Raw genomic sequence first — 14,752 nt, 5'->3', positions numbered from 1 at the left:
TACGCATAAAATTGTTTTAAATGCAAATTTTAAGTAGTAGTGTAGATTTGCTAATTTATATAGTAGCTCTTAAGTGCTTGGTTTAAATTGAACTACAAGTTAACTGAATTTTCAGCAACTTAACATCTTATTTTTGCCAGAATATGAGAAATGTACAGTTGAGGGCTGAAGAAGCCGTCCACTATAATGGAAATCATTTTCTGATACTCCTCAAAATGAGAACTTTTCCACCCCAGATTTTGGAACAGGATTACTCCCAGCATTTCCTTTTTACCCCGATTCTGAACTTCAGATTGCTTCATTATACTCAGAAGGCTCCCAGTTTTTCACACGAAAGGCCACTGATTATTTGGGCATGTTTCCCAGCGTCAGGCGGAAGGTAGAAATTCCAAACACAGGAAAACAGAAGGCATGAGGGCCTTGACATTGTGGGATAGTAGGGTACGCATGGCTGGAGTCTGAGAGCACCTAGCCCTAAGGTGTCCTCGGGGATGTGGGCACAATCTCACAGGAACCTGGCCATATGGGTATTTTTCTCTTAAAGTGCCACTTTCATTTCTGCTTGGACCTTTGAGCGAGAGCATTGCAGTTGTTTTTTCAGACTTTAAAGGAGGAGGCCATTGGATCCCTCAGTGAGACCTGCTTATCAGGGCCCGGGCTTTGTCCACCTCCCTGCCTTGTCCTAGTTTTAGCTGTGGCAAAGTGACTTTTGGAACTCTGGACAAAGTCATGAATAGGGAAGTGTGGTGCCAGATACCAGTTCTTTTCTGTCAGGAAGGGCGAGTGTCTTGAAGCTGGCACAGCCCACTTAATACCCTCAAGGGACTCCATAGTAAGCAACAGGCAGCCACAGCTGGCTTAAGCCAATCATGAACCAGCAGGCGGAGCCCAGCATGTTACTGTTAGAACACAGCTGAGGTTCAGTGGACAGCAGGAGTGAGGCGGTAGACCCCGAGAACGCAGGTAACCCCTTGGCCAGTCAACCTAACTCCTGAAGCAGAGGCTGGCGTTGGTTAAACTAATGCAGCCATACTGCCTTTGTATCCACTGATAAAGAAAAGCTTTCTGACTTTTAAAGGCAAGTTGTAGGATGTGCAGTCCCTTTATTTTACAAACACACATACATCGAATTGTTAGTGATCCAAGGAGTATGCAGACTTTTCCTTCCTTTTTATAAATGTTCCTATATGTGAATTAAATCTAGGGTCTCGCGCTGGCCTGCACAAATTCTCTAGTACTGAGCTGCACCCCAACGACTACTGAAGAGTTAAGCAGGGAAGGGCTTTCACTGGATTGCCCTTAGCAGGGTAACTGTGGTTGACTGGAGAGGGAAGAGGAAGGCTGGAGACTGCAGGGTACATGTGTATGGCAAATCCTCAGCCTACAGCAAGTGCTGTGCAGTGCTGGGAGGCATTCCTGCCTCGTTTGTGTTCCCAGTGCTGTTTCTTCAGTGCCTAGCTCAGGTTAAAGAATTAGAACCCCAGGTTTATGAGGTGTTTGGTTTGTCTGGGTGGGAGGGGGTGGGTAGAGTCCCCAGCATTGTTTGTAAAAAAAAAAAAAAGTAGGGACTTTATTTTGTTGAAGGTCAAAACCTGCTTGCGGAAGTTTCAGTGACACTCCATCCTGCTGGCTGAGGGTTAATTGGATAGAAATCTCAGGTACAGAAGCAGTAAAAAACTAAGTGAAGTGCTCTCTAGTGTCATTGTTTGACTCTGGTAGCAGTGAGCCACTGAAGTGGGCAGGCAGAAGCCGGTCATAGTCCCTGTGCGGTCCCCTGCCATATCTAACCCTGCAGTGCCAGAGTTAACAGCTCTTACTCTCCTGGCAGCTGGGCTTGCAGCTTTCCTTCTCTGACTCCTTGCCGCTCCTCATCCTGTAGCCTCAGCCCCCACTTCCTGTCCTGTCTCACTACTTCCCTTCTTGCTCTGGTCACTCTCAAACTGTTCAGCCACTGGCTCCAAACGTCTGTCTTTATAACTTTCACACTGCAGCTTTTGCGGGACCAACCAGGGTCCCCGCCTTACCGGGGGGCACAAGTGAGCTCCTGGAGATTCAGGTGCTGGGTGGGTGTCTGTGCTGTATCTGTTCTGTCTGTTTCTGTCTCCCCGCCCCTCCCCGCCCCCTTGCTCTTCTGAAAGTAGATAAGCCCTTTCTAAAGAAAGGCTTTCTGTTGGGCCTGCTTTCCACCAGCAATGGCGGCAGCAAAGGAGGACAGTGCTTTTCTGCTGACCTGCTGAGTGAGCCCCTGCAGTCTGCTTGTGTAGCTGGGGGATGTCTGCACCATCACAGTTTGTTCTGACAGTCACAGCCTTGTCTCAGCACCAGTTACACTCAAGGATGCTTTGAATTTGGACCAACCACAGCCTTGTTTGTAGGTACCAGTTACAGCTCTCTGTTACACCACCAGGGGGCGTGCTGCCCCTCTGGCCAAGGTGGATGCAGGGTTATCCAGAGTTCTAGTCTATTATGACCGCAGAGAGTCTAGCACAAATTGTTTTGAACAACCTGGCTGTTATCTCTGCATCTACAATAACACCAGGACTGATACCGGTCCCAGTGCCAAGCAATAGGTCACCTCCTACTTAGCCTGTATCTTAGTCAGGGTTGCTATTGTTGTGATAAAACACCATGATCAAAAGCCAGTTGGGAAGGAAAGGTTTTATTTAGCTTACACTTCTCTTCTACATTATAGTCCATCACTGAAGAAAGTCAGAGCAGAAACTCAAACAGGGCAGGAATCTGGAGGCAGGAGCTGATGCAGAGGCCATGGGGTAGGGGTTGCTGCTTACTGGATTGCTCCTTATAGCTTGCTTAGCCTGCTTTCTTATAGAGCCCAGGACCACTAGCCCAGGGATGGCACCACCCACAACATGTTGATCCCTCCCCATCAATCACTAATTAAGAATATGACCTACAGTCAGGTCTTTTGAAGGAATTTCTTGATTGAGGTTCCCTCCTTTCAGAGGACTATAGCTTGTGTCAAGTTGACGTAAAAGTAGCCAGCATAGCCTGCCTTATTGCTTAGCTGTCATTGCAGCCAAGCTAGTCAGAATCAGCTGGAGCCACTGTATAGTTGTTCCTAGATATCTGCAGAATATTCATAATATTGGCTGGTGCTGGCATAGTTATCTATTAGAATCTCTTTCTTCAAGGCAGCCAAGGAGGCAAGGGAGAGTCTAATAGCTGCTAACTTAGGGAGCCAAACTGCCCCTTCCCAGGTTGTCCGAAATGACTTTGTAGGTAATGGTACCCCTGCCAAACCTGGTGACCTGAGTTCCATCAGGACCAACTTGGTGGAAGGAAAGTTCAAACTCCAATAGGTTGTCCTCTGACCTCCACACTTGTACCATGACATGGAAGTACATGCCCACACGAGAATAAATGGAAAAGCAACAAAAATCCTTGTATTGCCAAGTCTTTAACATTATTCCCTATTTGCAGGAAAACAGAATGTCAGGAGTACTTACAATAAAGACGTAACTCTAATTAACACTAGTATTTTAATAGATGGTAACCTTGCTTAGTGCCTGCCCAGTCCCCCAGGGGGAGGTGTACCCCACTTTGTGTGTCTCTGCAGAGCTGGGGTTTTAGTCTTTGTGCTTTTCATCCTCGGGATGGGGAAGAGCACGGGGTGAAGAGTTTAGTAGACCTGGGTTCAAGTTAGGGCTCCAGTCCCTCTGAGCTAAATAACCCTTAGAAATGTTTTGCATCTCTGTGCCTTGGTATTTCCTTTTGATTACTGGGAAGTTAATGAGACCAGCCTGAGTGGCACTGTATAATAAACCTCAGCTGTGGGAGAGTGTTGGCACTGTTTCCTTCCGTGCTGCTGATCCCTTAGGTAGGGGTGTGTGTGTGTGTGTGTGTGTGTGTGTGTGTGTGTGTGTGTGTGTGTGTGTAGCACAGATCCCTCAGGGTGTGTGTGTGTGTGTGTGTGCGCGTGTGTGCGCGCGCGTGTGCCTGCACACGCGCACGCACATGGGCATGTGCGCCTGTCCATTGCATATTCCTGGAGTGGTGATGCAGTTCCTGGCATCAGGAAAGATGAGAAATGGGGCTAAGACAGTCACTCCATTCCCCACAGTGAAAGGCAGTCAGTGTAGACAACAGGACCTGATTAAGAACTGAGTTTCTTCATGCATTTTGGAGAATAAGCAGAAGGTTGGTAGGTGAAGTGGGGGAGAAAAGATAGCCACTATTGTAGGTGATCTCTACCATCCTCAGGAGGGATGGATTTGGTAAGACTTCAGAAAGAAAAATCGGACTTTAGAAACTTGTGTTTCAACAGCACACACTGAGCCAGAAAACAGCCCTGGGTGTTTAGTGCATGCTGGATGCTGTTTTGGGTTCTTAGGGAGACCACAATGAATAAGGCGCAAAATGCAAAGGCCAAATGATGCACAAAAGGCCTGATAATGCTGTGGTTTTGATCCCAAATCATTTCTGTTCATTTTCAAAATTTTAATGCTAGACTTCTTTGGGTGGAGGGTGAGGTAGATTTTTTATTCTTTTTTTTTTTAATCTGTCTTCAAACCTATTTAGAGAAGTCTTATGAATGTTGTCTTTATTCTTGGTCATCTTTTTGAGGTTTGAGACATGAGGATGATGGGAGATGTCATTCTGTAAATATGTTTCTTGTACTGGTTAATGGATAAAGCACTGTTGGCCAATAGGAAAGAAAGATAGGTAGGACTAGGAGACAAGGAGGAAAGAGGAAGTAGTAGGGAGGAGATCCAAGATGGAGGACGGGTGGAGAAGAATGCCAGCTCCTCTCTCCGGTAAGATGAGACCACATGGAAGTACTTAGATTAATAGAAAATGTTAATCATTAAGACAGAGCTAGCCGATAAGAAACATTAGAAGCAGGCCAACAGCTGTATATCTAATACAGCATCTCTGTGTGTTATTTGGGGCTTGTGTGGCAGTGGGACCTGACCGGCAGGGAAAAACCCTACTTAAACATGATGATGATAAAATCTTGCCAAGGCTCTGGCCCCTCGTGTACATCTTCTCTTAACCCCTGAGATTGTACAGACAGCAGCGTAGACATTGGGTAGCACCCTTCTCAATCTAGCAGTAGATGATGGTCATACCAAAAATCAAGATAGCAACTGTGAGCCAAGCTGCTAGATGTTGATGTTGACTGAACCAGTTCCTGGAGGCCAAAGAGGGGAGCAGGAATGGCCCATGCATACAGACAGAAGGCTGTCTCTGTCTGCTTGGGAAGAAAGTGCTCACAAATTTATTCTATGGAGAAGCAAGCTCCCGTCGTCTGTGACAACGCTGTGCATAGTGCTGCTCCGTGAACAGAAGACAGAAGTAGCTGGTGGAATGTCATTAGATGTATTTGAACATGTGAGAGTGAATTACTTAAGTTCCCATTACCAGCAGACTCAAAGGTTAGGAAGGTCACCGGCTCGTTCACCTGAACATTACTTATCCTGACCCAAAACCCATGAGAGTCATTCGGAAAGAACAAAGCTCCCATCACCACTTACTGCTTCTTTCTTAAAGCCCTATTTTAATTCTACGAAGTCTCATCTCAGAAATGTTGCAATTAAGGCTTTCATAAGACACATTTAATACTGTTTAAGTACATAATGGCTGCTAGTGTTCCATGTCATAAACCAACTAAAACGGGCTTTAATCTCTTCTGAACCTATGCTGCCTTACTTAACCCTAAGGTATGGTGCTGTCAGGCCAACTTATTAGTCACACAAAAGTCATTATCATGGCTTTATTATAAATTCACCTTATTAGTGAGAAATATTAACCTGGCTAATCATGCACCATAGTCCATGGGCTCTATCACTATTTTTTAAATACGCAAAAACTTCTGAAAGATGCTAACTCAAAGGATGTCTTAAAAATGGGCTAGATGTGGTGGCTGCATTTGTAAGCAGGGAGTACTGTATACTCTCCCAGGTCACTAAGTAGGGGCAACTGCACGACTTGTCATGTGACCTGTAATCACGGGTAACAACTTTGATTGGAGGGAGCAGTTGGAGTTGGGAGGGAGAAATGACTTTGCAAACAGTTTCTGTGGCTTGTGCAGCCTCACTGAAGAACTCGGGGAAGCCTGTCCTACCTGAGGGCCTTGGAATTGGGTTTGATAAAGTAAGAAATGAAGTCCTAGTCCTTGGGTCTAGCCTTATGCCAGCATTTGCCTAACTAGTGTCTTCCTCACCCCACCCTTGGCTATATGACGACACTGTTTCTAAAAGCAGGTAATGGAATCTAATTCCCCAAGCAACTGAATCCCTGAACTAGCTATTGTTGCTCTGGTGTCTTTCCTTGTAACCATAGTGGATTAGAGCCAAGGGGACCTTAATTAGATTGTCGCATCCATTTTTCCAGGCAAAGGAGCACATTGAAGTGGCTGAAGGTAAAGTAGAGACCTTCAGACATGGAGCTCTTGAATCAGTCTGTCCTAGCTCCCTTTTGGTTGCTTTGATAAAACACCCTGGCCAAAGAAACATGCTGAAGGCAAGGGTTTATTTGCCTGACACTTCAGGTCACAGCCAGTCACTGGGGAAGTCAGGGCAGGAACCTGAGGCAGAAATTAGAAGCAATGCTGTTTGCCAGCTCACACCAAGGCTCATGCTTTGTTAGCTTTCTTACACAGCCCAGGGTTGCCTGCTAGGGAACTGTACCATCCACAATGCCCTAGGATCTCTTTTGTTAATCAGCACAGTCCTTCTACAGACATGCTTGCTGGCCAGTTTGAGCTGGGTAATCCCTTAATTGAGACTTCCTTCTTAGCTGACTCTAGGTTGGCAATTAAAGCTAACTAGGGCAGTGTCCAGAAGGAGAATTAAACAAAATCTTAGGCAAAAGATAAAACCAGAACAGTGTTCCTGACTCCAGTCTGCAATTTTTAAGGGCATAGCAGTCCCAGTGGAAACTCAGCCCATGCCCATCAAATCCACACACAAACAAACACAAGCTACTTCCAGTTAATCTGTTGGGAATTTTAGAGAATTAAAGATGAATGAATTATAAGACTAACCACAGAACAGCTTGTAGGCACAGGTGAGTGACTTGCCCCACCTCCCCCAAGGTAAGGCAAGACCCAAAGCAGCCATATGCTCACTGGTCTGTTCAGAGGAGGAAATCCCTCTAGGGAAGATTCATGGTCTTACAAATGGGTGGGGATTTATCACACCCTGGACAGGTACTCTGTAACTGAGCTGTACCCCAGCCCTGGGTGGAAAATTTTATACCCAGAGACTGAAGGGACTTGGAGGAAGGCAAACTGAGGCAGAGGTATTAAGAACAGGCTGTGGCCGAGCATGCATCCTCATCCATGCAACAAACATGTCAGGGGATACTGTGTGGCTGAGTTGTGGGAGATCTTTGGTAGCCCAGGTTGACTCAAACTTGATATGTAGCTCAGGATGGCCTTGAACACCTGACCCTCCTGCCTCTACCTCCCAAGTTCAAGGATTACAACATGCATCTAGCATGCACCTGGGCGAATGCTCAGGAGAAGTTAATGTCACCACTTTCACTAACTAGAAATGAAGGCAGTATGGCAGGCGTCCACTCTCAGGGGACAGTGCAGCAGCTAGGAAGGACATAGTAACTTGCAGACAGCTGGTCACACGAAGATCCAGATCCTGACCCGACCACTTCACCAGCTATATAATCTTGTACAAATTAGCCTTCTCCCATGTTAGTCTTTAAAAATAGTTTTATTGCATTTCTTTAGCGTGTGTGTGGGTGACACAGTGCATGTATGGATGTCAGAGGAAAACCTGTGGGAATCGACTCTCTCCTTCCAGCATGTGGGTCACATCCTGACTCAGGTCTGCAGGCTTGGCAGCAAACACCTGTACCCACTGAGACACCTAGCTGACATTTTTCTTGGGCAAAAAGCAGTCACAGTAGCAGTACCTCACCTTGGAGCTGTGTGCTTGATAATGCTGAGTCCAGAAAATTCTACTTATCAGCTGTGGGTGGTGGCAGGATATGCAGGTGGTGGGAAAAGCCACAGAACAGGCATCTGGGCATAAACGTGCAGATCCAGGGTGACTAGTAGGCTGGGATATCTCAATGAGTCGCTGGCGGAAGTTACTTACGTTCTATAGGAAATGGACTAGGAGCTGAATTTAGAAGGTGACCCATAAAAACCACCAAATCTAAAATACAAGTGGATGCTTAAAAAACTGACATATATGTGATATATATGTATATATATGTGTGTCTCAGTTCATACATCCACATATACACATATATATGGATACTTTATTGGCCTTTCAACTTTTCATAGATAGTTCAAATTAAAAAAAAAAAAAAAAAGAACTTGAGGACAAAAGTTGTCTGAGTAAAAACAGTTTGGGAACTGTGTGAACCTTTAGTCTCAGTGATCAAGAGGCAGAGATCTCTGAGTTTGAGGCCAGCCTGGTCTACACAGTGAGTTCCAGGACAGCCAGGGCTGCATAGAAAGACCCTCTCTCAAAAAAAGCAGGCTTTAGAAAAGCATGTTCCGCCTTAACAGACAGGGCATCAGAAAAGGAGGACAAGGGCTGGGGAAACCATATTTGGTTTTGGGTGGCACCGTGGCACTCAATGACTCATGGGAAGGGACCAGCAGAATGGAACAAAGCAAGCGAGGGACTTCTTGGCCTTCAGAGCTAAGGGGCGTTGCTGGGGAACAGATTGCAGAAAGGGAGGAAATGATGGTTGATGCCGTAAGGCGTGGCCTCGGGTTTCTCCTTTGGTTTCAGGGGGCGGCTTTTGAAGGATATTGGGACAAGGAAATGCTCTTCCTAGTGACAGATGCCTTGCTAGTGAGGAGACAGGGAGAAGTGGGGGACTATACCTACCACTCACTCGATCGGATCCAGGAAAGGTGACTTAAGGAAAAAGGCGCTCATGGCCTTGGGTGAGCCATGTGAGGAGACAGAGCAAAGAGCAGGGTCTCTCTGGGACTGCCCAAAGTGGGGTTCTATAGATGCTGAAGGTAGGTAGCCGGGGAGTCAGTGAAACTCAAAAATCCTTTTGGAACTTGGTGCTGGGCCAAGTTTAAACATTAGGAAAGAGTAGACCCTGGCTATAAAATCTCACCTTCCTTCCCACGCCCCTCCCCCTGCCCCGATAGGCGGATAGGCACATGGTGTGATTAGTCTTTGGTGTTTATAGAACCTTCTGGCTTTAAAAACCTCCAGCCCTAAGGCACTGCAAGGAGGTTGCTGGAGCCGAAGTCTCTTGCTATGCGGTCCATCCCATCCTGTGCATCCAATCCGGGCTCCTGGAAGAAGTCCTTGAGACGCTGCCAGGGTACATGGAGCGGCCTCGTTAGAGCAGGACCTTGGTGACCACGTGGCCGTGGACGTCCCCATCAGGGTCCTCCTTGAGCGGAGGCCGAGGGGAGGGCGGCGCCGAGACCCCCACCCCCGGGCTCTGCTCCCGCAGCCACGCGCTCAGCGCCTCGCGCTCGGCCTGTAGCTGGCGCCGCGCCTGCGCCATGGCGCGCTCCTCCTGCCGCAGAGCCCTGCGCCTGCGCTCTAGCGCGCGTTCCGCCTGCCGCAGGGCCGCCTCGCGCCGCTCCAGCTCCAGCTCCCGCCGGCTGCCGCGCACGGCCAGCGCGCCCATCTGCTCCAACAGGCGCGCCCAGTCGCCCTCGGCAGCCGCCGTGGTGGTGCCGGGCGGTGGAGGGCAGGGAGCGGCGGGCGGCGAGCTCCGAGCGCCGCTCTTCTCCAGCTCGCGCAGGTGCGCGCCGCTCAGGTGTCGCCACAGCGCCCGTGTCCAGGCCTGGAAGCCCGGGTGGCCGCCCACCTGCTCCCCGCACAGGCGACAGGTGGCCCAGGTGCCCGTCGGGTGCCCGGGCCGAGCCGGGGCCAGGTGGAAGTAGCCCCAGGCCTCGGAGTACGGCGCCCCCAGGTGGCCAGGAGCGGCGGGTGCCAGCCCGGGACAGGGGCCACCTCCCTGTCCTGAAGTGTCATCAGGCCTCCAGCTGTCTTCCATGGTCTCCAGGGTCTCCTCACTCCTCATGCCTTCTGCAGTGTCTGCATCGAAGGGAAGAGGAAGAACAGTAATCAATATATATAAATATATATATTTACACACACACACACACACACACACACACACACACACACAGATCCTATAAACGTTAGCCGAGGACATTTTACTTTGTCCTGTGTGGTACAAACCTTGTGGTATGATTTTTCCTCCTCTCCTTAATACTCAGGTAGTAAATGCCAGTGTCTAAGAAACATGTTTTAAGTGTCTAGCCCTTCTTGCACTAAGTGTTCTCTTCCGAAGAACAAGTGTCTGTCTCTATGTAACACATATATCAAGAAACTGAGCGGGGCTGGAGAGACGGCTCAGGTTAAGAGCACTGGCTGCTCTTCCAGAGGTCCTGAGTTCAGTTCCCAGCAACCACACCGTGGCTCACAACCATCTATAATGAGATCTGGTGTATAGGTATACATGGATGCAGAACACTGTATACATAATAAATACATCTTTCAAAAAAGAAGAAAGAAAGAAACCGAGCCATGGTCTGGGGAAGTTGCCCAGCGTGCACTATTCCACTGGGAGTGGCGATTACAACGATGTATTTATAAGAAAGCTGACCATACTAGAAACCACTATATGCTTTCAAAATATGCACATTTTAGGAAATAGCAAAATGTAAAGTGGAGCCCTAAACTGTTGTCTTTAAATTAAATGTTAAGCCAGGGCTTAATGATCTTGAGGTCCTGGTCATAGCCTGGAGGTTCTGAAGTAGAAACACATGCACAGGATAAGTCAAGACTTATCAGCAGGGCTTGGAGTCTGTGAGACACACAGGTCCATAAGAAGTCCAGGGGAACAGCCTTAGGTAGCAGGAGAGCATCTAGTGAGTGCCTACCTGCTGTTCACTTTCTCTTTCCTGAGCACTTTATAGATACCCAAGGCACATGATAAATAATTGGCCTGCTTTATTGCTATATATTTATAACTAAGTGGTCCCTCATCTCTATAGTTGGAAGATGGAAAGCTTGCTTGGCACCTGCAGTTAAGGGTAAGGGAAGAAAATTCACGGCATATGCTTTGTCTGCTGAAGTATCTACACAAAGGGATCTAAATGCAGAGTCACAACTGTAATGACCAGGCCTTGGATGTGTTTGTGTGCATCGGAGCATGGGGTGTAGACCAGAGGACACCTTTGTGGGATCGGTGTTTTCCTTCATCTTTCCATGCGTTCTGGGGATTGAACTTGGGTTCTCATGCTTGCACGGCAAGTGCTTTACCTGCTGAGCCATCTCACTGGCCAATGACTAAGTCTTTCCATGAGGAAGACAACTCACCCTCACAATATGCCCCCCTGCAAAAGGTGGCATCTGTTTTTTAGTGAACACATTGGAAATGGACCAAATTATGGACAAACTCTCTAATACTTAGACTCTTTGAGCTCTTCTGAGGACTTATCTCAGGAAGCATCATGTCCAAGGGAGAACGAAGCTTAGTGAACTAGCCAGTCATACTAGGGAGGAACAGCAGAGATCATAAAATTACATAATCTGTTAAATTAAAAAAAATCAGGAAAATGTAACATCTGTATATGTAGATGTTGCAGTGTGTGTGTGTGTGTGTGTGTGTGTGTGTGTGTGTGTGCACATAGTGTGTATATTTGGGTTCCCAATTTTACAAAGCAAATGGGCATAAAAGATCAGAAATGTCCTGACATAATAATAATAGTGGGTGCTTTCAATACCCAATCCCATCTCCAGACAGATCAAAGACATTTCAGAGTTAAACTATATTGAAATTATAGATATATGCAGAATATCCACCCAAAAGGCATGGGCTCTAAGTTCTTTTAAGCGTCCCACAGAACCTTCTCTAAAATAGGACTCCTTGTAGTTCTCAAAGAAAGTCTTAATAAACACAAGTCATCAGCAGAACTGTAAATCCATAGCCAGAGAAACTACAGAAACAGCATATATTTTGAAAGTACAACATTAAAAAAAAAGTGAACAGTGAATCTTGAAAAACTCAGGGAGCAAATTTCAAGCCAATATGAAAGCAGAACCTCAGGGGTGCAGCCAAGGCAGCTCCAAGAGGACAGTTTATAGCTCTGCGTGCTTACATTAAAAATCCAGGCAGGCTGCAATAAACAGGCTAATGATGTACCCTGGGGCCATATAGAAAGAACAAGTTAACTCCAAAGGAGTAGATGGCAGGAGATTATTATGACAGGGACAGAAATTAATGAAATGTAAACTAAATGAATAATCTATAAAAAATCAAAGTCAGTTCTTTGAAAAAACAAAACAACAACAACAATCTCAGAATGACCACCCTCCCTCTAGCCAATCTAACCAAATTAATGAGAGACTATCCCAGTGTGTAAAAGCAGAGATGAACAGAGAGTAAATCAGATCCTAACAAACTCTGAGATTTTTCAAAGCACTGTAGAATTCAGAAGGAACGAGTAAATTCCTAGCTGCATATGACTTACCAAGATTAAAGTCTAAAGGATGCGAACAATTTAAACAGCTTTGTAACAGGCAATGAGGTCTCCCAACAACAAAAGGTGTATTCCTTGCTGAATCCTATCAAATGTTTAAAAGAAGAAACGAATACAAATTCACCTCAAGACTGCTCCATAAAACAGGAAAAGCAACATTACTAAACTCTCTTTACAAAGTCAGCCTTCAATGTCAAGTCAGGATATGGGCACAACAAAGAAAGAAGACTATAGACCAATATCCCTGATCATAATAGGTGCTGCGGTATGCCCTGTCTGTCTTTCATTTCTTCATGGGTTCCCTGCACGTATTGAGATGATCATGTGGTTTTTGTCCTTCACCCTATTTATGCAAGCTCTTACATCTATCATCAAGAAAACCATCACCAACAAATGATGGCTGAGACATAGGAAAAAAGGAATCCTTCTCTAAGGTTGGCGGGGATGTAAATTAGTGTAGTTATGCTCATCAGTTCCTTAGAAAATTAAAGCCATAAATACTGCATGATCTATCTGTACCAGACATGGTGTCTATATGCCTGAACAATTCAAAATCAACACACCACAGAAATATTTGCACATCTATGATTATTGCTGCACTATTCCTAATAGTCAGGATTTGAAACTGGGGTTGAAGACATGTCTTAGCAGTGGAGGGCACACATTGCCCTCACAGAGAACTCACATTCAGTTCCCAGCACTCATGTTGGCAGACAACCACTTACAACTCCAGGTCCAGGGGGTGCTTGCTTATGTTCAAACATCCCCAAATACACATAATTAAAAATAGACAAATACCTTTAAGGAAGCTATTGAACCAGCTTAGATGTCTGTCAGCAGATGAATAGAGACATGGTATATACACAGAAAAGAAAGTGAAATGTCGACATTCGCAGGAAAATGGATGACATTGGAGATTGTATGTGTAGTTAATAAGCCAGACTCAGGAAGACAAATGCCATGTTTTCTTTCCCTCAGATACACAATGTAGACTTAAGTTTATATACGAATGGTATGTACCTATGTAGGCATGGGTGTAGAAAGAGAAAGGAGTCTATAGGGCTAGGAAGGAGACAAGAAAGGATGACAATACCTACGTCATAGTAGCAGAAGGTAGACCATCTAGGGGACAAAGAAGATCAGCCAGATGGGACAGGGGGACTAGAACAAGAACAAAGTGTGGGGATGTATCTACACGTGAAAATACCACAGGGAAACCCAGTTCCCTGTGCCCTGACCAAATATTAATCTAAAACATAAACAGAACATGATAATATTAGAAAGTTTAATTATCTAGCTTCATATAAATTTTTCTATGCACCCTATCTTTTGTTGTTGTTACAAACTCCATTCCCTTCTACCTTGAATCTACTCTTTCCAGGCTCCTTCTAATTACTAGACACAAACAGAAGATGGGATGGTATTATAGAGAATCTAATTTATTTCATAAATTTAAAATGAGTTGACTACTGCTCTGCCATTCTGACAGGCATGCAAGCCTGGAGATTTCTTTCTCCAGTGCCAAGGGCTCAGCGTCCCTGTTGCTTATTCACCTCTAACAAGTCCAACAGTGACCCATTACTGCCAAGCCTTTTATGTCCCTGCGAACTTAGTGCTTGGTTTTCTGTAAATTCTGAGGTGCTCAGAGTAGCACCAGCCAAATGTGCTGTCTGCTGGAAGAGTTAAGTGGACACAGCAGGAGAGTACTGGCTAGGGCTTTGTCCCTCACCTGAGCCAGGGACAAGCAACACTATAAAATGTGGGCCAGCACAGTGCTGCCCCTCCAAGTTGGTGGAGGGACATCCTTTGCCTGGCCAGCCCTTTACTCTCGGAGGTCTTAACCAATGGAAGGCAGCATGGTATGGAACTGCCCCACCTTCTCAGTCCTCCATGCTGGGCTTCACTCTGGCTCATGTGATGACTTTATGTCCAGGGTGGAACCCCAGACCTAACATCTGTCCAGCCCTTGAATACAGCCCAAGTTCATCTCAGTTTCACTTGGGATACTGCAGGAAGCCCAGGCTCATCCATCTACCTTAGGAACTCCTCACCGCAACAGAGCACACCAAGAGTTCTTACCGGGGGTGGGGGAGAGACTTCAACGGGCAAATGATCCAATATGAAACCAGGCAAGAAACACGAGGAGGCAAATGACTTCAGGGCCAATTCAAATGTCAATTCTGTTCAGGGAAATGCTTTGAGGGCAAGAGCAAAGTGTTATTTTACATCTGCTACCCTAACATCCAAAGACAGGCAGGTACAACCAACCATCAAAGTCAGGAAGGAGGCAGG

The 14,752-nt window shown here is 46.2% G+C and overlaps 1 protein-coding gene and 1 non-coding gene across 2 annotated transcripts; both read right to left on the bottom strand.

The window, feature by feature from the left end:
- Positions 1–9,100: 9,100 nt before the first annotated feature.
- Zbed3 (zinc finger BED-type containing 3) lies at positions 9,101–9,998 on the bottom strand. The gene has a single exon (XM_051182927.1). The coding sequence runs from the start codon at positions 9,991–9,993 to the stop codon at positions 9,298–9,300; it is 696 nt and encodes a 231-aa protein (XP_051038884.1). The 5' UTR covers positions 9,994–9,998; the 3' UTR covers positions 9,101–9,297.
- Positions 9,999–14,214: 4,216 nt separating this feature from the next.
- Positions 14,215–14,351, bottom strand: LOC127221126 (small nucleolar RNA SNORA47). Its single transcript, XR_007834430.1, has one exon. It is a non-coding gene; the product is annotated as a small nucleolar RNA SNORA47 (small nucleolar RNA).
- Between the last annotated feature and the right edge of the window lie 401 nt (positions 14,352–14,752).

This window comes from Phodopus roborovskii, unplaced genomic scaffold (genome assembly GCF_943737965.1).
Source record: "Phodopus roborovskii unplaced genomic scaffold, PHOROB, whole genome shotgun sequence".
Taxonomy (NCBI): domain Eukaryota; kingdom Metazoa; phylum Chordata; class Mammalia; order Rodentia; family Cricetidae; genus Phodopus; species Phodopus roborovskii.
The sequence above is the reverse complement of the archived record's forward strand: the minus strand, read 5'-3'. Positions and strand labels throughout refer to the sequence as shown.

Coding starts and splice junctions, on each gene's coding strand:
- Zbed3 (XM_051182927.1), bottom strand. CDS start 9,993: ATGAGGAGTGAGGAGACCCTGGAGACCATGGAAGACAGCTGGAGGCCT.